General features: G+C 44.7%; 1 protein-coding gene across 11 annotated transcripts in view; it reads right to left on the bottom strand.

Annotated features, from left to right (window-relative positions):
• LOC138818924 (engulfment and cell motility protein 1-like) overlaps window positions 1–24,878 on the bottom strand; it is a 67,507-nt gene that overhangs the window by 34,288 nt on the left and 8,341 nt on the right. For 4 of the 11 annotated variants that reach the window (XR_011369268.1, XM_070010054.1, XM_070010056.1 and 1 more), the window contains 5 exons: window positions 22,167–22,211; window positions 20,909–20,959; window positions 19,959–20,082; window positions 19,070–19,247; window positions 18,354–18,485 (listed from right to left, as the gene is read on the bottom strand). The exons of 5 other annotated variants lie outside the window; for them this stretch is intronic. Coding sequence is in view for 5 of the 6 variants with exons in the window: in XM_070010054.1 (XP_069866155.1) it covers window positions 18,354–18,485; window positions 19,070–19,247; window positions 19,959–20,082; window positions 20,909–20,959; window positions 22,167–22,211 (530 nt within the window). In the remaining variant the exon portion in view is untranslated. Of the gene's footprint in view, window positions 1–18,353; window positions 18,486–19,069; window positions 19,248–19,958; window positions 20,083–20,908; window positions 20,960–22,166; window positions 22,212–24,878 lie in introns of those variants that run through there. 2 more of the 11 variants (XM_070010055.1, XM_070010061.1) reach the window with 2 other exon arrangements.

Genomic DNA, 24,878 nt, shown 5'->3' with positions numbered 1-24,878 from the left:
ATTATGGTGACCACTTACATTGCAGATTGTCACATTCTAACTCCACATCTGACAAGCGAATAAACTCACAGCAAATTCCCCATGGCTTCACAATACCAAGACAATGACTTTGACAAAGTGGGCTACACAACTTGCTTGTCTATCCCTGGTTGGGGGGGGGGTGAGGAGCTATAAACCTACTAGGAAGTGATTCCACTATCCGATGCTCTAGCTCGGCATCTCCAGTGGTGCCGGGGAAACAAAAGCACAGACTGCTTCAGCCCACAGGACAAGGACATCTTCACCTATGAACTCAAAGAGTGCCATCCAAATAAATGCTGGCCTTCTCAAGGGACAGGATAATAAATAATGCTCATGAGATTAACAGTTGGAAATCAGGATTCGTGTTTCCATGGGGAGAAAAAGATCTAAAAGATAGCAAGAGCTTGAAGACTATCATGATGAACATTACACAGATTCATCTGAGAAGAACAATGCACATCCCCCTGGCCCACTCACTTCCAGAAAAGTCAAGGTGGAAGAAAAGAGGCAAGGGGAAAACATACAAGAGTGGGACCCATCAGCTGCACTGGATATTGATTAAAATGACTAAGCAACTCAATGGCAGTGATAGGAGAGAGGGAATGAGTGGGAAAGAGGGAACAGCTGACACTAAGCCAAAGGAAAGAAATGTACATATCACTGGACGTGGAACAAATAACTGTATTGTCAAAGCTCACAGAACTCATAAACTTTATAGACAATAATAGAGACAATTTGCCCCAAGAAGGTTAGAACGTGTTTGTGACTGTAACTATCACTATCCCACAATACTGTGAAATGTGTGAAATTTATATAATCATTTAATCACAATAAAAAATTGCAAAAAATTTGTATATTAAAAAAAGAGGCAATGGATGGCCTATTCTGGGTTAAAGGAGGGTGCAGAGAAGGACAAGCAATGTGGTCTGTGGATTGTGTCCTGGTTTGGTTAAAAAGGGGGGAAAAAGGACACTGGATGTAATCTGAGGAGTCACTGTAGATTAGACTATAGTACTGTGTTAATGTTGAATCTTCAGAATTTTATTATAGACCCTAAGGAAACATAGGGTCTCCACCTGTTTACAAATGCTTTGGGGAAAAGAATTTGGGTGTACTTAGATGATAGATAGATAGACAGACAGACAGACAGAAAGACAGATAGAGTTGGATACATAGATGAGATAGATGATGGATGGATGAATTGGCAGATGAGAGATAGGCAGGTAGATAAATAAACAGATATAGAGAGTCATGGTAGGCAGACAGACAGACAGATAAACAGATAGACGGATGGATGTTAGATGGGTGAATTAGCAGATATGAGATAAATAGGTAGATAAATAAATAAACAGATATAGATAGGCAGGCAGGCAGACAGATAGATGAGTTAAGATAGGTAGACAGATAGATGGATAGACAGACGCACAGACAGATGGATGGGTGGATGGATGGAGGGATGGATGGATGATAGGTGGATGAATTGGCCGATGAGAGATTGATAAATGACAGATAATTGACTGACAGATGGCAGAGATAGATGATGGAGAAAAGTCAGACAGACATACCATAGGAACCACACTATCAAGTGAGTAGGCAATGTAAATAGCAACAATGCAAGGCTGAGGTTATGCAGAGGCTCCTTGTTTGAGTTCTAGAACCTTTCTGTAATTTAAAATGATCTCAAGCTGGACGCCAGTGGCTCACACCTGTAATCCTAGCTACTCAGGAGGCTGAGATCTAAGGATCAAGGTTCGGAAGCCAGCCCAGGTGGGAAAGTCCCCGTGAGCTTATCTCCAATAAACTACTCAAAAAAGCCAGAAGCAGTGCTGTGGCTCAAGTGGTAGAGCACTAGCTTTGAGCAAAAAGTGGCCCAGGGAGAGAGCCTAGATACTGAGTTCAAGCCCCAGGGCCAGCAAAAAGGGAATAAAGTTATCTCAAACTTATATCATAATTTTTAACAGGATAGGGTATGTGGACCACATGACCAGTATATTCAACAAGTTGTCCACGCTGAAAGTTAGTTTTTAGATTAAACCTTGTTCATCTCGTTACAAGTACAAGTAATGAGAGACTCAGGATCCCTAATCCTGGGCCACAGTGGCTCAGACTTCAGGGGGAAGAAGGGACTGACAAGACTTCACTGCCAGTGGCCTCAGGCAGCCTGCTGAGGCAGGGCTCACCTCCAGGTCCTGAGATGTGCAGGCATGAAGGGAGGCTAGGGCCTTGCCCCTCCCACATTCACCATGGCGGCTATCTGTAGGTTCCCCCACCCCCTCTTCTCAGCTTAAATAACTCAGCCTTCACCACAAACAGCGCTGTCCCGCATTCTCAGATTTGATTACCTTTACAGCTCCCATATCTGACAGAACCCCTGACAGGAAGACAAATCTAATTATATAAACAAGAGGCCAATTTATACTGAAGAGAGGTATATAAAAATAGCATTATAGGGCTGGGAAGGTGGCTCAATGGTAGAGTGCTTGCCTTGCATGCATGAGGCCCTGGGTTCAATTCCTCAGTACCACATAAACAGAAAAAAGCCAGAAGTGGGTGCTGTGGCTCAAGTGGTAGCACCCAGGCCCAGAGTTTAAGACCCATGACTGGCAAAAATAAAAATAAAAATAAAAAATAGCATTATATCTAGTATATAATAGTACATTCTATATGTAAGAAAAATTCTCCATAAATATTTATTGGATGAGAGAAACTGCAATGTACCAAAGATGAGTGTGTCATCTTCAGAGCAGTGAAGTGATTTACCCAAGGTCAACAGCGTGATTTAAACTGGGCTCTGAAGAGCAGTCAGGTAATACTTAAGTCAGTATCTTGAATGGGACCTTGAAGCCATGTCAACACCGCACCATGGACCTCCAATTACTATTTTTCTTTTGTCTTTTTTGTTGTTGTTGTTGTTGTTAGCTGTGGGGCTTGAACTCAGTGTGTGGGCACTATTCCTGAACTCGTTTGATCAAGGATAGAGCTCTACCACTTTGATCCATAGCTCCACTTCCAGTTTTCTGCTGGTTAATTGGAGATAAAGAGTCTCAAAGACTTTCCTGCCCAGGCTGTCTTTGAACCACAATCCTCAGATCTCAGCTTCCTGAGTAGCTAGGATTACAGGTATAAGTCACAAGTGCCTGGTTACTGCCACATTTCTTGTCAGGGAGACAAGTAATCTTGAGCAAAGCAGATGTGACGAGAGGAATAGAAACTTATTCTTTCTTTTTTTGGGGGGGGATTCGGTCATGGGGCCTGGGTGCTGTCCCTCAGCTCTTCAGCTCAAGGCTAGCGCTCTACCACTTGAGCCACAGTGCCACTTCTGGCTTTTTTTCTTTTTGCTTATGTGATGCTGAGGAATAGAACCCAGGGTCTCATGCATGCAAGGCAAGCACTCTGCCACTGAGCCACCTTCCCAGCCCCTAGAAACTTATTCTTTCAATAGAGGTCAGAACCACACACACACACACATACACAAACACACTCCCTTTATACAGTACCAAATATAAACACATGAAATGTGCAAATTATATTTACTCTTTTTTTTTGTTTGTTCTTCTTTCTTTGTGTGTGTGTGTTCCTAGGGACTTGAGCTTACTCAACTTGTTTCTTGGATGACACCCTACCACTTGAGCCATGCCGCCCCAGCCTGGATTTTTTTCTGGTTAACTGGGGATGAAGTTTCATAGACTTTCTTGCCTGAACTGTAGCTTTGAACTTGACTCCTCTAGATCCCAGCTTCCTGAGTAGCTAGGATTACAGGCGTGAGCCACCGACACTCAGCTCCCATTTCCCCATTCTTATAAAAGCAAGGCAAAATAAAACAAAAACACAAAAACCAAATGTCAACAAAGTAGAGACTGTCTTGCATTCGTTTGTGAAGAGGGATAGCAGCTAATAGGGGTCTCCTATGGGCTCCAGAGCAGCACTGGATTCTTTTCAAGCCCTTGAGTATGCACAAAATTATGCGGAGATGCTCCCTCCTGGTGGCTTCAAGAGGTAATACAACCAACCCTTGGGTAACAGAGGCAAAGCATCTTGGGGCCCTGAGTGTCCTACACAGGAGCAGAGGTAGTGGAAAGATTCAAACCAGCCTCTACAGCAACTCTGTACCTGTTCATCCAACATGCTCTTGAGGCAGAGGAGCAGCCTGAGCTTCTCTATCCTGGAGTTCTCTTCCCTTTAGTGTTTATTAGCACCAATTAGTCACGCAGAGGGGCTCTTGGTTGTGCTGCTTACCACATGCCTCAGCATAAACTAATTGTGCAAAGGGGATTTTCATGGTGATATGCAATATGCAACCTCTCTCTCCTCCCCTCCCCCGGCCTTGTTTTGAAACAGTGTCTGGTCAGTTCCGTCTTGTTCTGTTCATGTAATATTCGGCCCTCTGAATTTGCTTATACATATTTTTATTTCAAAAAGAGACAGTATGGCTTAGGGGGGAGGAAAAAACACAAGGAAAACACAACACTATGAAATAAAATGATCACATGAGACTCTGGGTAGGTACTGACCCTCCGTATTTCAGGCATAAGATAACGGAGCAAACACTTATTTTTTAGTAGTTAGTTGTAAGTAGGAAAGTACGTCAAATACCCCAGAAAGGCACTAGCATGTGTAACACTGACACAATCAACCGTAGCCACTCTTTCCCTGGTACAGCTGCCATGAAGAAGAGCTCCGCTGCTGCTCCTGTCACAGACACTTTCAAAACTGTCTACAAGGACTGACAGAGTATAGAATATATATGTATATTATATACTGTGTGTATCATATATATAAAAAGGCAGGTGCTTTACCATTCAAGTCATATCCTCAGGCCTTTTCTGCAATGTTTATTGGTTCAGCTATGATCTCACATTTTTGCCCAACGCCAGACTGGGACTAGAACCCTCCTATCTGTGTTTTCCTTGTAGCTGGGATTACAGGATGTGCACCACCAAACCTGGCTTGTTTTGTGAGATGAAATCTCCCTAACTTTTCTCCCTGGTTGGTCTCAAGCTATGATCCTCTTGACCTCTCGCTGGGATGATAGGCAGGTGCCACCACAAGTCAGCCTATGTTTTCATTTTAAAGAATCATGTCATCAGTGTAGATTGTATGAACAAGTGGGCCTGTAACCCTCTACAATAGCCTGAGGATTTCAGGAAGTTAAAACAGTCTTAGATCCTGAATCTCTTTACAAGGAAATCATCAGATTTCTAGAGATTTAGTTTATTGTTTTGCCCTTCACTTATATAAGAAAGGAATGATGATATTTATCAGAAATCTTCATGGCTGATGAAAAACCCAGAAAAGATGAATAGTTTACTGTTCATAAACCACAATTGAGGTGATAACAAAAAGTCAATAAATGAATCAACTATGCTATGCTATCTAATGACAGACTATAGATCACCAAAAACTCATTGTCCTCTAAGACACTGCTTTTGCTTTGCTCTGCAGGTGGCTGTGGCCTCTCGGATCAGATCAGCATTATATAATCCAATATCATCATTTACCAACCCCAAAACTAAGGTAAGAGCAGAAGTCTCCACGCTTTCTTATCATAGTTTAATACCTGCCTGAAAAGACTGGGCTAGAAGTATGGCTCAATGGTGCAGCCAAGCAAGCATGATACCCTGAGCTCCAATCCTGGTCTCAGAAGAAAAAGGAAGAGGAGGAGGAGGAGGAGGAGGAGGAGGAGGAGGAGGAGGAGGAGGAGGAGGAGGAAGAGGAGGAGCAGCAGCAGCAAGAGGAGGAGGAGGAAGAGGAAGAGGAAAGAGGAAGAGGAGGAGGAGGAGGAGGAAGAGGAAAGAGGAAGAGGAGGAGGAGGAGGAAGAGGAGGAGGAGGAGGAGGAGGAAGAAGAGGAGGAGAAGAGGAAGAAGAGGAAAGAAGAAGAAGGAGGAGGAGGAGGAGGAGGAGGAGCAGCAGCAGCAGCAGCAGCAGCAAGAGGAGAAGGAGGAAGAGGAAGAGGAAGAGGAAAGAGGAAGAGGAGGAGGAGGAAGAGGAGGAGGAGGAGGAGGAGGAGGAAGAGGAGGAGGAGGAGGAGGAAGAGGAGGAGGAGAAGAGGAAGAAGAGGAAAGAAGAAGGAGGAGGAGGAGGAAGAGGGGGAGGAAGAGGAGGAGGAGGAAGGGGAAGGGGAAGGGGAAGAGGAAGAGGAAGGAGGAAGAGGAGGAGGAGGAAGAGGAGGAGGAGGAGGAGGAGGAGGAGGAGGAAGACTTCATGAAAGAAAACATTGCAGTGGGCTGGCCTGGAAGAGGGAAGTTTGGTGAGGGACTTGCCGAACTCAACAATACCTGCACCTCTCCCAGCTCCTTTAAAACCTGACCTCATGAGTGTGTTGATTAGATGATTCCCTTTGGTTTCCTCAAGAGGCAGGCAGGAATTCACAGGAGGAGGGACACTAAGTGAGCTTAAAACTCTTGCTCCAGGCAGGGGCTAGGCTGTCAAAGGCCTGCATGCTCACCTGACCCAGGCCCCTGGCTGGCTGGTAGTTTTACAGAGCTCTCTTGGAAGAAAGGGGTAATGTTTCTCACATGGGAAGTGAGTGGGGATGAAAGCTATTACATAAGCAGCAAGCAGGCGGGGAAGGCTCTGTGGGGGACTTGCTGGCAAAGAGTGACCCGAGCTCCCTGGCAGGGCGGGAGCTCAGGAGTGGGTGGCCTCCTTGGGAGCCCCAGCCTGAGGCACTTGCTTAGAATCCAGACTAAAAATAAGGCCGCAGTGTGTACACAGTGCTGAGTCACTAAGAAACCCTAAATATAAGACTGCAGCAAACGCTTTTTCTAGGAGCAGTATCATTTCAGCTTCCTAGCTTACAACAGTCAGAGTCCCTATGCTGCCAGGCTATCCCATTACACACTTTCCCTCCTGGTGGTGCAGGGGTGCACACACTCTCATGCATACAAGCAAACATGCAAACACACAGCTTCATGCACACACACACACCCTTGTTTATGCACACGTGCACACACCCTTGTGTGTGCATGAGTGTGCATACACATCCTCTCATACACTTCACACAGGCACTGACACATACCCCCTAATACATGCACACACATGTAAACACACATCCCCCGTGCATGCACATGCAAGAGTGCACATTCATATTCATGCACATTAAAACACATAGCCTCTTGCATGTGTGCATACACATGCACACATGCACATTTTTAGTGGGAGCTGGGTGGCGTTATGTACTGCAGTTATTCAGTACTGAACTCAGTGAATCCTGACCTTGAGTGGTATTTCTCAGTGGCAGTCTCCTTGGAACCATATGCTCTTAGATTTCAAGTGTCTCCTATACAATTTGTCTCAAGCAAACATGCTTAGGCATCCAGAAGTCCTCTAGACTTTTAATTGATTGACTCTGGCCTGCCAGCATGCTCCCTGTGTTCCAGACTTCCTTCCGTCCTTATGTCTCTTGGTTGCATTCAGCTCTGCATATCCTAACTCGATTCTGTGACAGCACCCCCTCCACTACCAGCCCTCCACCTTCATTGGCCTACCACCATTGCAACATTCCTGATGGGCTTCCCCTTCCCTCCCACCTGAAGGCTGGGGTTTTCAATCTCCCACCCAAGAGGCTGTGACCTCCCTTTCTTCTCCACGCTTCTGCTGTAGCAAACAGTGTTTCTCTGGTGTAACCACATCGCTGGCACTCCTTACCCAGAATGCTCTGGGGTCTGGATCCCCCTGGAAAGTTCTCAAACCCAAGTTTAGGACTTGATGGGGAAAGACAGGAGAAGTTTTCCAGGAGCTCCATGTCAGCACAACTCTTTTCCCTCTCTGTTCAAAATAGTTTCTTAGCTGAATTTTCTTTAGCTTCAGATATCACTATCGCATGCTTCAAGCAAATATTGAGTGCTAAGCATTATTTTTTATTTTGAATGGACCTCCAACTAACCGCCACACCGGTAATTCAAGTGTCTCCGTCTACTTGGGCAGCTATGACGATGGAAATCCATCTCTCATCTATCTGCATGTCCAAGGTGGAGGTCACAGCCGATTCAGTGCCTGCTTCAAATGGTGTCTTCAACAGTCCCTCCCTCCCCATAAGGAGATGGGTGAAGTGCCCTGCACCTCTTTTATAGAAGCATCAGTCCCCTCCCCAAGATCTCATTTCTTTTTCTTTTCTTTCGTTTTTTGGTAGTTCCCAGGATGGAACTCAGGACTTCTCACGTGTTACGCAGACATTCTGCCACCTGAGCCACATCTCTAGTCACCTTTTGCTCTGGTTATTTTTCATATAGGGCCTCACTTTTTTGCCCAGGCCAGCTGGAACCATAATCCTCCTATTTAAACCAAATATAAGCATATACCACCACTCCCAGCTTTTGTCTCTTGAAGTAGAATCTCACAAACTTTATTTGCCCAAACCTGCCTAGGATTATAATCCTACTGATCTCAACCTCCCACATCGTTGGGATAGCAAGTATGTGCCACTGTGCCCAGCTGATGGCTAATATGGACTCTTACAAATGTTTGAAGGCTGGCTACAAAATACAGTTCTCCCAATCTTAGCCTCCCAAGTAGCTAGGATTACAAACAAGAGCTACCAGCACCCAGCTAAATCTCACTTCTTAATATCACCACATTAAGGATTAGGTTTCAACATAATATTTAGGGGTGTGGGGGAGGAGCAAAAAGGAATAATCCCATCTCCTGCAAAAAGCATTATTTGAGGTTCATCTCTATCATCCCCCCTCCACTAGGAAATCCCACAGGTTCCATGAACAAAGTCCTCATATTCCCTTGACAGATTACAAGGGCATTCCAAAATCTGTATTTTTCTTATAATATATATAAACTGCTACCAGTGATTACACACACACACACACACACACACACACACACACACACACACACACACAAATACACATCTATGGTTTTGAATGGTAAGATCATTAATTTGACTCACTCATGTCAGGTTAGTAAGAACCATGCCAGGTGACCTATGCTGACACTGAAAGGACCTGGAGCTAGGACAGTTCCCAGCAGAGTCACCTATAAGAAGTAACAATGGAACTAGCTGGGAACTGTAGAGGAGAGAAGAGAGTTGGGAGGGAGAGAGAGGCATATACATGGAGGTCCAGAGTGACAGGAAGTTCACTAACCGTAATATCATGAAGGCCATGGTTTCTTCCTAACTCATCCCTGTGACTTCAAGCTCATTGGCACCATGCCCTAAATAATACATCTCCTGTAACTACAGTCACAAATCAATCAATTCATTAGTCTCTGGTAGACTGGCTCTATTCTGCTTTGTGAACATGCCCTACATGACCAATGGGAGGCCATCTTTCTCAGAGTTTCCTACAAATGACCAATGGAAGGCCAGACCTCTGTAACCCAAACTTCCCCTCCATGTCTGAGATACCGATTGTGGATTCTCAGTTGGGCTCACTAGACTGGCTCTTCTTCTATGAGACCTGCTCCCAATCCTAGTCCCTGGGCTGGATCCCCTCAGATCAGTAGGTCTCCCCCTCCTTCCAGTGGCCTGTACCTACCCTCCTCCTTCCCCGTAGTGCTCAGGAATGAAGGAGCAGCTGCAGGAGGGATGCAAGCAAACCTTTCTGGGGAGCTAAGAAGAACATGTCTTAATAGATGAGATCCATAAATACAGAAATTAGGAAGGCCAAGAGAAGCTAAATCACAATGTCTTGCTTCAGGCTCCATGGAAAATGGGAGAAAGGCCAATTTTGGGGTTCCCCCGGAATCAAAAAGATGGGCATGCAGAACCTTGATCATCAAACTGGATCTTCCCTCATCACTTTGCTCGGCCTAAGAGCACCCATTGCAACAGCTTCTGCGGAGAGATGGAGGCCTTTCAGCCAGCAGCCTGCAGACAGCACAGCACACCAGGGCAGAGCTGGCCACACACTGGCCGTGCCACTTGCTGCCATGCACACTTGGGAAAGTTCCCAGAGCCCTTGGAAAATCAAAAGTGCATTTCTCAGTGAGAAGCAAGCATCATTCTGCTTCCGACCCCAGATAAGAATGGGGCCCTGCTCCTGCTGGGTTCAGATGGAGAATATCTGTCCAGTCCCTGGAGAAGCAAGGTTGGGCATGGGGAAGAGCACAACCCAGGTGAGTGGTCATATCATGTCCAGCAAGACAAACCCATGGCAATTTAAACAAGCCTGTGTTGGTTTTCTCAAAGATTCTGGGTGGAGCGTGTCCCTGGTGTCCCCTTAGAGGATCTGGGTGGGAAGGGGGAGGGACGCAGAAAAGACACACTTTTCAAAAAAGCCAAGGCATGCTCCATTTGCTTCATCTGCGTTAGCTAACCAACTCAACAATGAAAAGCAAGTATGTCTGTAAGTCCTGACGCAACATGGCAGCCTTTTGGGGAGATCATTAACCCCTTGAAATGGGAAACCCACCATCTCTCTCTGTCCCTCTGTCTCTGTCTCTTTCTCTCTTTCTCCATCTTTGTCTCCTCTCCACCCCAAATGAAAAGTGTGGTGTGATGCCCTCCTGGGGACAGTTCTTATGTCACTGGGAGATTCTCAGACAAGTTCTGTCCTTTCCCATTGGAAGATTTCAGTAATCTGAATTCCTACAGAGACCGAATGTCATGTCCACAATTAGAATCCCTCGCCAGGGAGTGGCTTGTGGAGTATACACAGCGTCCTCACAGACTCAAAGCACATACATCCGAGTGTATGTGTGGCAAGATGTGTAGGCACATACCACTCCCCCAAGATCATCTCACATAGAATTCAGAGCTCTGTAGGACATTTGGGCAATGCTGCATGCTTGGAACGATGGAAACTGAATAAAAACTACTGTGACTGTAGCCAGGTGCCAGTGGCTCACACCTGTAATCCTAGCTTCTCAGGAGGCTGAGATCTGAGGATCGTGGTTCAAAGCCAGCCCAGGCAGGAAAGTCCGTAAGACTCTTATCGCCAATTAAAAAACCACTAGAAAACCAGAAGTGGCGCTGGTGGCTCAAGTGGTAGAACGCTTGCCTTGAGCTGAAGAATGCAGGAACAGCACCCAGAGTTCAAGCCCCATGACTGACCCCCCCCAAAAAAACAACAAAAACAAAAACTACTGTGACTACATAAGGTCTCAGGATAAAGACAAATACAGAAGGCACAGGTCCAGGTGTCGTGGTCAGGGCCAAGGGAATCCTAAGTCTCTCATAGACCTTTTCTTCATTCTCTTTGTCTCAGCTACCCTCAAATACCAACACTGTTCTCAAGGATGCTCAAATTCAAACACTGTATTCAGAGATGCTCAGGGCATCCTCCCAGGGCAACAAAGTTCCCATGGAGAGATTCTGGACACCTATGAAGCCCTGTCATCAGAACCAGAGGCCCATAAGCTCTCATCCAAGTCCAGATCCTCATCAGACATACTGGTCCATACCCTTTTGAGAGAGTGTCACAAAAGCTGGAGATGGTGTGGCACATAATCCTAGCATTTGGGAAGTTGAGGAAGGAGGGACATTAGTTCAATGCCAGCATGTGCTACATAGCAAGACTCTTCTCAAAAGGGGGACGTGGGAGAAGGTCAGCATGGTACAGTAAGAGGTAGATAATTGTGCCGGTTAGCAAGTTACCTCCTACCACCGCCACATTTTAAAGGGCACTGAGTTCCTATGCCTCTTAACCTAAAAATGGAACAAGGAAGGACTTATCTGGGGAAAATTCCTACCCACGTGTAGAAGGCTAACTTCTCCATACTGTGAAACATACCTGAGCTGCTCTTCGTAAGAACAGCTGTGGGCTCCCATGCTTTGCCTACGCATGCCCCCTGTGGCCACAGAGCAGCTCCAGTTGTGTCTCCTAGGATCCAATATGAGCAAACTACAAAGTGGAATAAGGGAAGGAAAACCAGGAGCAGAAGAAACCTGGGGATCTACACATCTCATTTTCAATAACCAGCTCAGACTGATTCTATCTGGAGTTGAACTTAATCACAGTTGTAAAAAAAAAAAAAACCCTAGGAGAATGAAACTCGAGTATCATCCCAGCAATGAACTGTAACAAGTTTTCAGAAGTCCTTTCAAGTATTTCCTTAAAAAATATCGAATGTTTCAAAACCACAGTTATCCAAGTGTCCCCTCTGCAGGACACACGGGTTGTTGTGGGAGTTTCTGGGATGGAACCCTTCCACTCCCCTGTTTCTCCTGTGTTCTTCGTACCCTACCCCTGCTAGGTAAGAGGAGAATCAACACAACACAAAGGCAAAAGCACCAGACAGAAGCTGCCATCAGGGCACTGCAGGCCAGGTGAGCTACAGCCAGAGTGTTCACACTGCGAGTGGACAATGCGGCTGCAAGCTACTTGCCCCAAGATGGGTCAAGGGGAAAAAAAACCTGTAAATATTCTAAATAGAGCTTGTGTGGGCACATATATATATGTGTGTATACATGTACGAGTGTGCATGCATTTGCACGTGTGTACATGTGTGTAGATGTGTACATGTGTGCTTGTATGTACTGTGTATATGCATGCATCTATGTGCATGCATGTATTGTGTAAATGTGTGTGTGTGTGTTACTGGGCTTTGAATTCAGGGCCTGTGATTGCTAGCCAGGCACCCTACCACCCCCTCTAACCTCTTTTTGCTTTAGTTATTTTTTTAGATAGGGTCTCACACTTGGACCATGATCCATTTACTTGTGCCTCTGGGCATTATGGATGTGAATCGCCATTCCCGGCTTGTTCTCTGAGACAGGCTCTCACTAACTTTTTTGCCTGGTAATTCTCCCATATCTGCCTTTCTGGTAGCTGGGAGTACAGATTTGTGCAATGCCAGGCCTGATCCAACCTATGGCACTTTTGATTTCCCCACTGGCATCATTAGGAAATATGTTGACACTCCCCTGGCTTCATGAGAGCCCTGGGCCAGAGCCCATCCAGCAGGGTCCAACCACAGGAAGGAAAGCTGGACATCAGTTCCAAAGTTCCTTTCTCCTACTGGCTACAACTTCCTGTGGCTGTACATTTCAGACACCTGCAGTCAACACATATAAAACCAAACAGACAGAGTACCATGACCTGCACAATGACACCAAAAACACCCAAGAAAGATATGACACACTTATACACACAGCGTGCAAGTCGCTACTTACTTTCCAATACGACCACCAGAATTCACACCCAGTATTCCCTGTCAGCAACTCTGGTTCACTGTGACTCCATTTACCAGCCTGATCTCTCTAAGCCATCACTGGTATACATTTGGACTAGACTTTTTTCATTACCTGCTTATTTGTGCCATAGTTTGAATTCAGGGCCTCACACATTTGCCAGGCAGGCCCCTTAGTATGTGAGCTATATCTCCAGTTCTTTTTTGTTTCATTTACTCTTCAGGCAAGGTGTTGCTTTACTCTCAAGCTTCAGATATCAATCCCCCGACTCGTGCCGTCATGGAGCTGGGATGAGAGGCCCAGGGCACCACGGCCAACTTTTAGCGTTGAAATAGGGTCTCCCTGATTTTTTTTCTCCAACCTGGCCTTGACACATAATCTTCTCACCTTTAACCTCCCTAGTAGCTGGGATTACAAGTGGAAGCTAATATACTCAACTATGCAAACTTTTAAATCCTCAAATATGTTTTCACTTTTGTTGTTTTCATACTTAATGTTCAAATAGGTCTTCCATGCACTAGCTCATCCTGATGGGCTATGCCATGCTTATAAGCTTCCAACAACATCATAAAGAGAAGTCACTGGGCGTGAAATTTAGGAGAGGGAAGAAGAGGCACACTCCACTGAATGGGTACCACCGCCTCCCTCATCCCCGCATCCTGGAATGCTTCTAATTCCAAATAGACACTGATGCAGGAGACTCTGAGGCCCATGAGTGGGTCCCTCAACTTCAAACCCCACAGGCTCCCAGGACAGCCTACAATGGAGCAGGCACCCCAGCCAGCTCTGGGCCAAGGTCTAATGGCTGTGCTCTTGCACCACCTGGTGGCTGTTTAATTTCAGGTCAGTGTTATCTGTCAAGGAAGCCAAACAGTACCTAGATCTCCTTAGAACTAGGTCTGCAGCATTTCAAATGAGCATGGGGGATGTGTGATCAGTTGAAGCATGGAGGAGGCAGCCAATCCTGAGATCAAGCTCCCAAGACAAGAAAGCTCTCACTGCATGTGCAAGGCGCTCCCCAGCATGAACCACACAGCAGCCTTTGCATGTCTGAAACCCTCTACCCAGTCCCCCAAGGGAACCTTGGGCTTAATAGCTGACTTCAAATGCTACACTTGATGGTCCCATGCAGACATTTCCTACAGATCACTCAAGGACCTGGAAGTCTTGGTAGCTAAAGTTTATGCATTTGGGGGATTACAAACATTTTTCTTTGTAGAGGAATTTGCAAGTACAGGAATCCGTGAGTCATGAGGACTGACTGCATATCTCAAACCCTTCTGAATTTAACATTCTCCATTATCTTTCCCTCCCTCCCACAGCCAAATCTACTTGTTTATCTCCTTTGATGAACTGCCCCTGCCTTGGGGAGAGATGCTCACTTCCACTTTGAGCAAATCCAAAAGCTACCTGTGGCTTTTCTAATGTGTGCTCCCAGAGAAGAAGTGGAAAGAAGCATGAGCTAAGTGCTCCTGAGAGTGAGGAGGCCCATCGGCTAACTACTCCCCGAAATGAGAAGGAACATTGACTAGGTGCTCCTCAGAGTGAGAAAGACCATCGGCCAAGTACTCCCTGGAACGAGAAGGATCATGGACAAGGTGCTCCCTGGGTTGAGAAGGAACATGGGCTAGGTGCTCTCTGGAGTTGGACCATCAGCTAAGTATCCCCTGGAGTGAAGAGGACCACTGGCCAAGTGCTCCCTGGAGTGAGGACCATCAGCCAAGTACTCCCTAGGCCCAGGCCCTATGCTGGCCACTAGTCCACAATCTCACAAGGTCTCCAATGATCCTAAACTCACAAAGTTGTTGCCAGTTTCACAGCTGAAGAAAGCGAAGGGCACACAGGTTGAGGACAGACCACTGGCCCATGGGCCAGAAGGGAGACAGCTAAAATTTTAATCTAGATCCACTGGACTCCCAAACCTGCTTGGAGGCAAAACAACATCATGCAAATCTCAAAAGGAATCGCTAATCTCAGACCAAGACAGTGAGTAGAAACAGGCAAGGTTATCTTGCTTGGTGAACAGAGAATCAGGCAGAACTCTGCGTACAATTCCAGGGTGCCCCCAGCCTACCCTGAGCCAGCTGACAGTGTTTCTGCCACATGGCCTGTAGGTAGCAGAGTGAACACATGAGTTTGCTCCTAGTACTTAAGAAAGTTTGCCTGGCTGGGTGTGTAAAAGTGAAAGCAGCTTTCTAAAGTTATTGGCTTGCTGCCCTATAAATCATTAATCAACAGTCCTTCCAGCTTCTCAACTGTCTGATCAAGATCTTGGCCTTGGGGAAGTTCTAAAATTAAAAGCTAAAAGAACATCATGAATATCTAAACTAAATATCTAAACTGAAAGAGTATCATATATACTAATAATAATTTTAAAAAGAAAACCCTATGTCTCCTGTTGGTTATTGTCCATTTGAGTTCTACTTTTTTTCCAAAATAACTTTACAAGTTGTTGCAGGAAAGTGTATGTTGGGGGGGGGAAGGGGAGAATTAGTCCTACAAATTCTACCCCTCCCATCTCCACCCCCTGGAAGTACTGGTTGTAAACTCAGAGCCTCATGTTTGCTTGCTAGAGAGGCAAGCTACCACTCAGACCATGACCCCTGCTGCCTGAGCCACACCATTACCACACCCACAACATTAGAGGTTCAAATTATTCTACAGGCCAGAAAACCAGACCAAGTCGATGTCCAATGAAACCCTACATCACTCTTCATTCAGCAGTCATGAGACACGGCACCCTCCAGGCATAGAAAACAGAGACAGAGATGTCCCAACACCCTAAGTAAGAGTCATCTGACATAGACGGAGCCACACTGACTCATGGTAGAAACTGGTGATTTTATACAAGGACCAAGTCTGGAAATAAAAAGAGCTATCTTACCCACTCCCTTCCCATTTACAAGCCTAGGCCTGTTCGATCTTGACACCCTCCTTTCCCTATGACTCTGCTCTCTGCTGCCAATCACGAAGGACTAGAGCAGAAATACAATCAGCCCTGAAAATGGCAGACATTTTTGGCATAGTTCGTGGGAAATCAAAGCAGTGGCAGAAGGAGGACAGTGGAGCTACAGTAGCACAGAGGAACCCAAAGGCCACCCATGCACCAGAAGAGGGCAGCAAAATCACTTTGGAGTGATGCTGAAATGCACAGGCCTTGAACTCTCTCTGGAAATTTGACTTGAAGAATATGGATTATGCAAACTTCCAGGGAATTTAGACATGCCTTGCTCAGGACACAAAAGTAAACTTAGAAGGCAGGGGAGTGAAGTCCCTTCTTCACCAGGCTGAATGTCTGGGAAAGAGCTCTGTCAGGTGAGCAAGAACAGCTTGGTCATCATCACAAATCTGCACCTGTCCTGTCAGTCATGACCCTATTCACCAGCATTTTGAACTTCAATTCAACTAAACAGTCAAATGGAACTCCCAGGTCAAAATTCAGGATATGATAGAACAAAAATGATGTCAGAGTATCATTGTCGTAAAAAAAAAAATCCCTTATTAGGAAGGACATTGAGACTAACACTACAAACTTAATTCTTAACGAAAGAGGTACTAAGGAGAGGATTTTAAGATAGTTTGACCATGGAATTACTAGATGTTTATTGGAAGCAACTGAGCTCTATGGAAAGCTTTGAAAATATTTATCATAAAGATGAGTTTTATAAAGTCATCCTAATAATGTAATCAGGGTTATGTGTGCATAAATAATGGGTGCAGTACTGTAATTGCAGATGAGTAGGTGGTTTCAAAACACTGAGTCAGAAAAAATAAAAAAAGCTTAAGGACAGCACACAGCCCCAGGACTGCTACAAAAAAAAAAAAAAGTTAAGGATTCTATTCAAAGAGAGAGGCAAAAGAATTGAATAAAGCTAAAATTTCAAAAACTTGACGAAAACTATGAACACACAGATCTAAGTACACAGCATGTGTGTGGGTCAGGTTGGGGGCAAAGGAAAAGACACCAAAAGTGATCATAATCAAGCCCCTCAGGGATTCTGAGGGCAGCAGAAAATAGCAACAGGAGAACAGCATATTTCTCATCAAAAGCAAGTGAGAAGACAGTAGGGCAACATTTTCGGGGGAGGGGAGGGAGAGGGGAGGCAGGGATTCAAATTAGAATCCTATGTGCAGAGAAAGTAACTTTCAAGTTTAGATAACTTTCAAGAGAAAAGATAGGAAGTGGCGCTGTAGCTCAAGTGGTAGAGCGCTCGCCTTGAGCTGAAGAGCTGAAGGACAGCGCCCAGGCCCAGAGTTCAAGCCCCACGACCGACAAAAATAAAAAAAAAAATCAAGAGAAAGATAAAGAAACTCTCAGAAACAAAAGCTGACAGAGTATGTCACACCATAAGAAATTTAGGGAAAATCAGAACAGTTAGAAATGGAGATAGACATAAATAAAGGAAGACTTCTCAGACATGCCAACTACATGTGTAAGTGCATGGAACTTTTTCTTATGATTTAAGCCTTTTCAAAAGACAGTGGTTTAAAGTAAACTATAGGGCAGAATTTGTACTTTATATATAAAATTTATACTTTGTGTATGCATACATATGTAAGGATATACATACATAGTTTATGTATATAGTTTATGTACATATATATGAAGTAAAAAGTCTGATAAATTATAAAGTACAGAAGTCAAGAAGTAGAGGCACATTCCTGTAAAGTTTTTATAGCATGCATAAAGTGGTGTTATTGAGGGGAAAAAAAGAGGCTGTTCTGGACACCTTAGGGTCAGATTCACAGAATGAAAAAAACAAATAATCAACAACAACAAGAATGCCCAAAGGAGAACAACCATATTGGTGTCTTCAGCAAGACAAAGCTCTCAGGAAAACATAAATTGTACAAATCTTGTGATGTATTACATACATTCCAGGAGACTCTGGGTTGGATTCCGATGTGGACTTGACGTGTGTAAGTTATTCAGTCCCACACCAAATCGTAAGACGCATCCAGAACTGTCTCCATCCCTCAGCCCCATCTGAAGGAGCAGGTCTGAGGAAAGCCACATGTGTTCCAGACTGATTATTCTTGGCTACACTTAATCACCACCGAGTAAACAAACGCAGCACTCACTCACACTTGTGCAACTTATTCCATCCCCTGCAGCCAGAAGAAACTGTCATGGGATGCTATTTAACATCTGGAAATGTGGAAGCGATTTTACAGAGCACACAAGGACCACAAGCTTCTGGCAGCGGCTGAGGTCACCCAGGGAGTGGAAGGAGAGAACTCACTTACAATGAAGCCAAGTTTCTTGTAATCCCGGGTATACATGGACTTGCATTTCTCCAAGCTGCTGCTGCTATTATTAGGTTCAGTCTCTGCATCAAAAGCAATTCTTGAAAGTTCAAATATGATGTCTCTTTGAGCCTAGATTGAGGGAGGGAGAGGAATCTGCTGTCATTGTGCAAAGTGACATCAACTCTCTTTTTCTTCACCCCCAGAGTCCAAATGAATCATGCTTTAGAGTAAAAGAAAACCAGATAAAAGTCAAGCCATGTTCTAAATGAGAGCTGAGCACACTTTGTCCTTTTCCCCTCCCCCGGCTTCTCAAGCTTGGCATCTCTCCAGTGACCCCAGCTGCCATCTCATATGGAATATTGGTAACCAGTTGCCAGGGACCTGGCCTAGATGAGGCCCTAATTGCGAAGGGAGGCAGTGAGGGGCGTAGGCTGAGGTAGAGTCTGGGAGGGCCCACTGCTACCTACAAAGCAAGAGGCTCACAAGGCCCGTGAGCAGTTCTGCAGTCGCAATGGATCTTTTACTCCACTAATCAAGGACACATCATCAAAACTAACAGGAAACCAAAATAAAAGGAAGATCCCAAAGAAGAACCAACCCCTGTGCCCTTCCTTGTCCATCCATAGTAAATGGATGAGCACATGACATTCACAAACAGCAGGAACAGAATTCCATAGTGCCAGTGGCTCAGGCTTGTAATCTTAGCTACTCACGAGGCTGAGATCTGAGGATAGCAGTTCAAAGCCAGCTCAGGTAGGAAAGTCCATGAGACTCTTATCTCCAGCTGACCACCAAAAAAGCCAGAAGTGGAGCTGAGGCTCAAGTGATAGGGTGCTAGCCTTGAGCACAAAACGTCAGGGACAGCATACACAAGGACAAACCTTAAAGGTACTAGGTGGAGTGAAATAAGGCAGATAATAGGTGACAAGTGTTGCCTAGAATACTTCTGTGTAGCCACACCACAGCAACAGGAAGCAAAATGGAGCAAGCTGGCCAGGGCTTGCAGGATAGCTCAAATGGAGTTATTGTTTAGGGGACCCAGAAATTCAGTTTTGCCTGATGATACTTGGTAATGTTTTCATAACAATGTGAATATACTCAGTGCCAGTGAGCTTCCACTTTAAAATTACTCCCTTATTCACCAAACAAAAAACCACATGCATGTTCAGGGCCTAATGGAAGCCTTTATTTATTGCTAGCACTGGGGCTCAAACTCAAATCCCCATGCTCTTACTTTGCTTTTTCACTCAAGGCTTCCATTCTATACTTGAGCTATTCCACTTCCAGGTTTTTGCTAGTTAATAGAAGGTATGAGTCTCACAGATTTTCCTGCCTGGCTAGCTTTGAACCAGGACCTTCAGATCTCAGCTTCCTATCTAGGATGACAATTGTTAGCCATCAGCATCCAGCTATGATCAATTGGTTTTATTATCTATAGGTATTCACCTATATTGAGAAGCCATATCCCCAAGCCCTAAGAAAGTAATACAATACTTATAGGATCCTCACAAACTCCAGGATTCAGAGTTGCTAGCAGAAAGATGGCTGGTGGCATTGCACTTTCTGTTTGTCACATGTTACTGCTGTTAGATGCACACCTACCTGATCCTGGGGGTCCATTTTGGTCATCATACTGTCTTCCAGGAGGTTGAAGGTGAGCACTTGGGAGAACATATAATTGGTGGGCCATCTCGTTGTTGATGGCCCGCTGGGCAAGGATGACATGCTGCAGAAATACTTTGTTAAAATACTTACCAAAAAAAGAAACGGCAGACCACAAACTAAACATCATCAACAGGCCCAAGTGGAGGCTGGGCAGTCTGCATCTAGATGCAACCAGGAATGAAGCCTGGTGGCTCACCCTTCAGAAGGAAAGCCAACATACATGTGAGCTCAGAGCTCTCCCTGATGACTCAGAGGCAGGAAAAGATCTTCTGTGTGCAGAAGACGAAACAGAGGGTGGGGAGGCTCTTAAAGGAAAGGGTCGGGCCCTGGCTCCCCCAGGTCACAGGGGGGGAAATGGTGTCACCACCATCATAGTCCCCTACCCACGCATCCAACTTCCAAGAACTAAAGCAACCTTGTTCCCACCCTACAGAAGCAAACTAAGTGCAGGAACACTGCCAGAAGCCAACACCATCATGGCACAGGGAGCTACCTCTGTCTCAGTGCTTGAATCTCCAGCTCACAACTCAGTGAAAAGTAAACTGCTTTCCCCCAGAAAAACTGGGGCAGCACCATGGTGCTAGGTATTAGAAGTTGTGGAGTTCTGATTCCTTTCCTTACAAAGCTAAACCGTATGTGTAGAAAACCACCACAGGAAGGCGGGCTCCAGCCCAGAGGCCCAATCATGTCATCTTTACTCCTACAGTAGGTCCACTATGAAGGATGCTTCCTGTGGGACAGAAATATTGATTCTGACTCTCAGAGCCCACCATCTTCCCTCCTTCCTAGCCCTAGCCTTCACCAAACAGTGGAGAACAAAGTGCAGATCAGTCACAGAAGGGACACTAAAGTTGCACCAGGCCCTTCCTCCCCAGTTAGGTACTCACTGTTAGAATGATGGAACGCAGCTGCTTCTGAACCAAAATATTTGCCATTTCCTGGGGAAGAAAAACACCCCACACAAAGGCTTTGGTTAGAAAGACAGGCATGCTTTCCACACAACCAAGTGTCATTCTTCCCGTGTGCTTCAGGGCCTGGATATCAGCAGTATTTCTTAGAAAACTGTGGCCTTGGAAGGTACTAGTATTCCATGATAAGGCTGGATATTCCATTTGGATTATAAAAGCCAAGTACAAAGGCATATATATATGAATACATATATATACATATATATATATGTGTATATATATATATATGGAATTTTTTTCCTTCTAGAAAAATCACTCTCCAGAAACTAATGGTTTTCCACTCAAAAAGTGCATCAGAGGCTGGGCACCAGTGGCTCATACCTGTAATTCTGGCCAGCCAATCAGATGTCTTAGATCTGAGAATCTGGTTTAAAGCCAGCCCCAGGAGACTGGAATTATCTCCAATTAACCAGCAAAAAGAAGAAGTGGGGGTGTGGTTCAAGTGGTAAAGAGCTAGCTTTGAGCTGTTGAGTGGGTAGAGGAAGGACCCTGTACCCGCTTTTCTTAGATTGTATGAAGATGACCAGACAACACACACCCACAGCAAGGACATCCTGATGTTGGAGAACCATCACCCTAAAATCCCTAACTCACCTAAAAGCAAGTTCATCTACCTGCGTGCAGAACCAAGGGCAAATGGCATACACCCCAGAGCTGGATCAGCAAGCTATGCAAATGAACCACATGGGGTTTCAGATGGACAAATATCTGGCCAGATGTGATGCTGTGGAATTCTCCCTTGGCTTCTGCATGATATAAGTTGTGCTCCAGCCTCTCCTGGCCTCAGCAGAGTACTTGAGGATGGTTTTATGAGATGAAATGATTCACAGGCCCTCTTTGGAAGGAATAAGGGAGAAAATTCATAGTCAAGCCACATCCTTGGGACACACTAAGAAAAAGTCAAAATACTGCTCATATGCAGGAAGACACTAGAATGCCAGTCTGTGCTGGGGATTTTTTTTTTCGGTGCTACGAGTTGTACTGAATAGAGAAGAAACTAAGCTACAATGAAAAACAACAGAACCATGATATCTACTAAGGTGAAAATAAATGTACAGAAAGCCAGGGGAGCGAAGAACATGAGGAAAGGAACTCGAGGGGATGTAAGGGGTACAGGCAGGATGGATGAGGGCAGACTGAGACAGCAGGGTCCACAGAGGGAACATGGATGACTTACAGTCAGAGGACACCCAAGGATGTCAACATTGTTGTCTACATCAACCTAACAGCGCCAATGCCACCACAGAAAGGAGAGCAAGCAAGAGAGAAGAAGAGATGGAAATTCAGAGCTGTTGGCAACTTTGATGCAATGCCCTGCCAACCCACTGCCTAGGGAGGACTGTGAACACCTTTTACACTTATATGGGACCAGAAGACATAGAAATGGAAATCCATGATCAGGTCATCTTCCTGCCCTCAAAAACAAGAAAGCAAAGGCAACCACATCTTGAGACACAAGCTGAAGGCAAGCCCAGAAAACACCATCGGCCATCTCTACTACATGATTCTTCCCCAGCTAAATACAGTAGCTCTTGGGTGAGGGTTGATCTGGCTTGGTTAGGTTTGATTTTTTTTTGGAGCAGGTAACAAACAAAAGACCGAAAGGACCTCTATACATACATCTCCAATATTGCTTTTTATAAATATTGTATTCCTTTTGCAAATGAAAAGTGCAGCCCAATAGTCACCAAAAAAAGAAAATAAAAAATATGCTTTGTGCTCCTATTTCATCTATAGGTTAATATGATTTTATAACATTGAAATGATAGAAATGTAGAATAATTACAGATACACATAGACAGCCACAAGATAGTCGCCAATAGTTAGAAGGCTATTTCCTGTCCAACAGCTACTAGTCATTGACTATCTACTTACAAAAATATATATATACATATACATATATATGCATAAGACTGTGTGTTCTTGGGGGCACAGTGGACTCCATGTGCTTCTTTGTATCCCAAGTTCCAGGCATGATATTCAGCAAGCAGAAGATGACAATAAATATTTCATTAAGGAACAACTGAATATTTGATAGTACTCTCCTAAGAAACAGAAGCTAGAACAGAGAGAAAACAGAAGGATTTTTGTGAACATGAGAGATATCTGTCTTAGGGAATAGTTTGAGTAAACATGAGAGTCCATGGGGAGATTTTCATAGCACTGAAATGACAGAAACATATAAATATATAGATAGATACACCAATACGGAATGATGTCTACAACATAGTTTTAATCTTAACAGAAGTTTTCTATAAAGACAGTACATGTAGTATGCCGAGTGTTGGTTAAAAATACAAACAAAACTCTGGGCTGGGGGAGTGGCTCCATTGGTAGAAAGTGAACATCATTGAACAAAAGCATTAGATATCAAGTTCGAGTCCTGGTCTCGGACCAAAAACAAACAAAACAAAAGACACAACTAGGCAAATATTTGCATAGAACAAAGCAGGATGACCCACAGCCATGGAAAGTACATGGGTACTATGAAATTGTAGCAAGTCTCTCTTTGGGAAGGTAATGAAAGAAGCTTTCACACTTCTTTCCTTTTGGTCTTTCTTTCTTTCTTTTTTTTTTTTTTTTTTTACTTTTTTTTAAACCAACTCTTTTAACTGAAAATATAATTAAATTTTAGGAACTACAAATACAGCCCAATGCCTGTGCTCATGGCTATAATCCAAGCTATTTAGAAGTCTGAAATATGAGAATCATAATATAAAATCAGCCTGAGTAGAAAAATCCCATTGACTCTTTTTTTTTTTGGGGGGGGGGAGGGGGGCCCGGTCAAGGGGCCTGAACTCTGGGCCTGGGCGCTGTCCCTCAGCTCTTCAGCTCAAGGCTAGTGCTCTACCACATGAGCCACAGCACCACTTCTGGCTTTTTTTCTTTTTGCTTATGTGGTGCTGAGGAATCGAACCCAGGGCCTCATGCATGCAAGTGCTCTACCACTGAGCCACCTTCCCAGCCCCTCCCATTGACTCTAATCTTTACATAATTGGCAAAATGCTAGAAGTGAAGGTATGGCTCAAGTGGCAGAGCTTGGAAAGGCCCAGCAGGGAAACAAAAACAAAACAATAATGAAACCATGGAAATGTAACTCCTAGAAATGAACCAACAATCCTAAATGGAAAACAAATCAGAATCCCTCACATTTAATAACTGATATTAAAATCCTTGGAAACATGAAGATAAGATAAATAGGATAAATAAAGTCTGATTCTATGCACAGCATTATGTAGCAGGTTAGCTTTCTACACTCTTGTGAAAAATTTCCTGGCAGATGCCATGATCTCCTTAGTGAACTCCTATGGCAGTGAACTGTGGTCAGGGTAACACATTCTATGTTATGCAGGTAGAATTAAAAAAAAAAATTAATGGTCTTTGAGGACTAAGCTAAATTCCAAAACATACCAAAACTCTTTATTCTGTTCCATCCCCTATTTGAGAAAGAATCAAAGAATTTATAGTCCAAAGAACCCCAAAAGTTAGGTTTCTTCTGTGTACCTTTAAGGGATTCTCCCTTCCCTCTATACACAAAGATACAAATGAATGGCTCAGTTCCCCCACCCATGACCCCAAGGGTCAGAAGATCTAGGACCAAGCAAAGAGCACCTCTCATACATGAGCATGGTGATCTCCACCACAAGCATCATCTTCAGCTGCCCCCTCTCGTTCTCTCGCTTTCGCATCTACTGTTCTCCTGAGCAGGCAGGACACCTCTGAAAAATGGGGACGACACCTCCCTGGCCTTGGTGAATGACTAGATGACAGAAGACCCTGGGGGCTTCCACCTCAGAGGCCATCACATCAGCCAGGCTCCCATCTTTGTGTGCTCTGAGATTTTAGGGAAGGGTTCTTAGGGCCAAACACTCGTTTCAGTCAATGGCTT

The sequence above is a fragment of the Dipodomys merriami genome, unplaced genomic scaffold (genome assembly GCF_024711535.1).
Source record: "Dipodomys merriami isolate MVZ:Mamm:240054 unplaced genomic scaffold, mDipMer1.0.p SCAF_795, whole genome shotgun sequence".
NCBI lineage: Eukaryota > Metazoa > Chordata > Mammalia > Rodentia > Heteromyidae > Dipodomys > Dipodomys merriami.
Note: the sequence above shows the minus strand (reverse complement) of the source record. Positions and strands in the feature narration are given on the sequence as shown.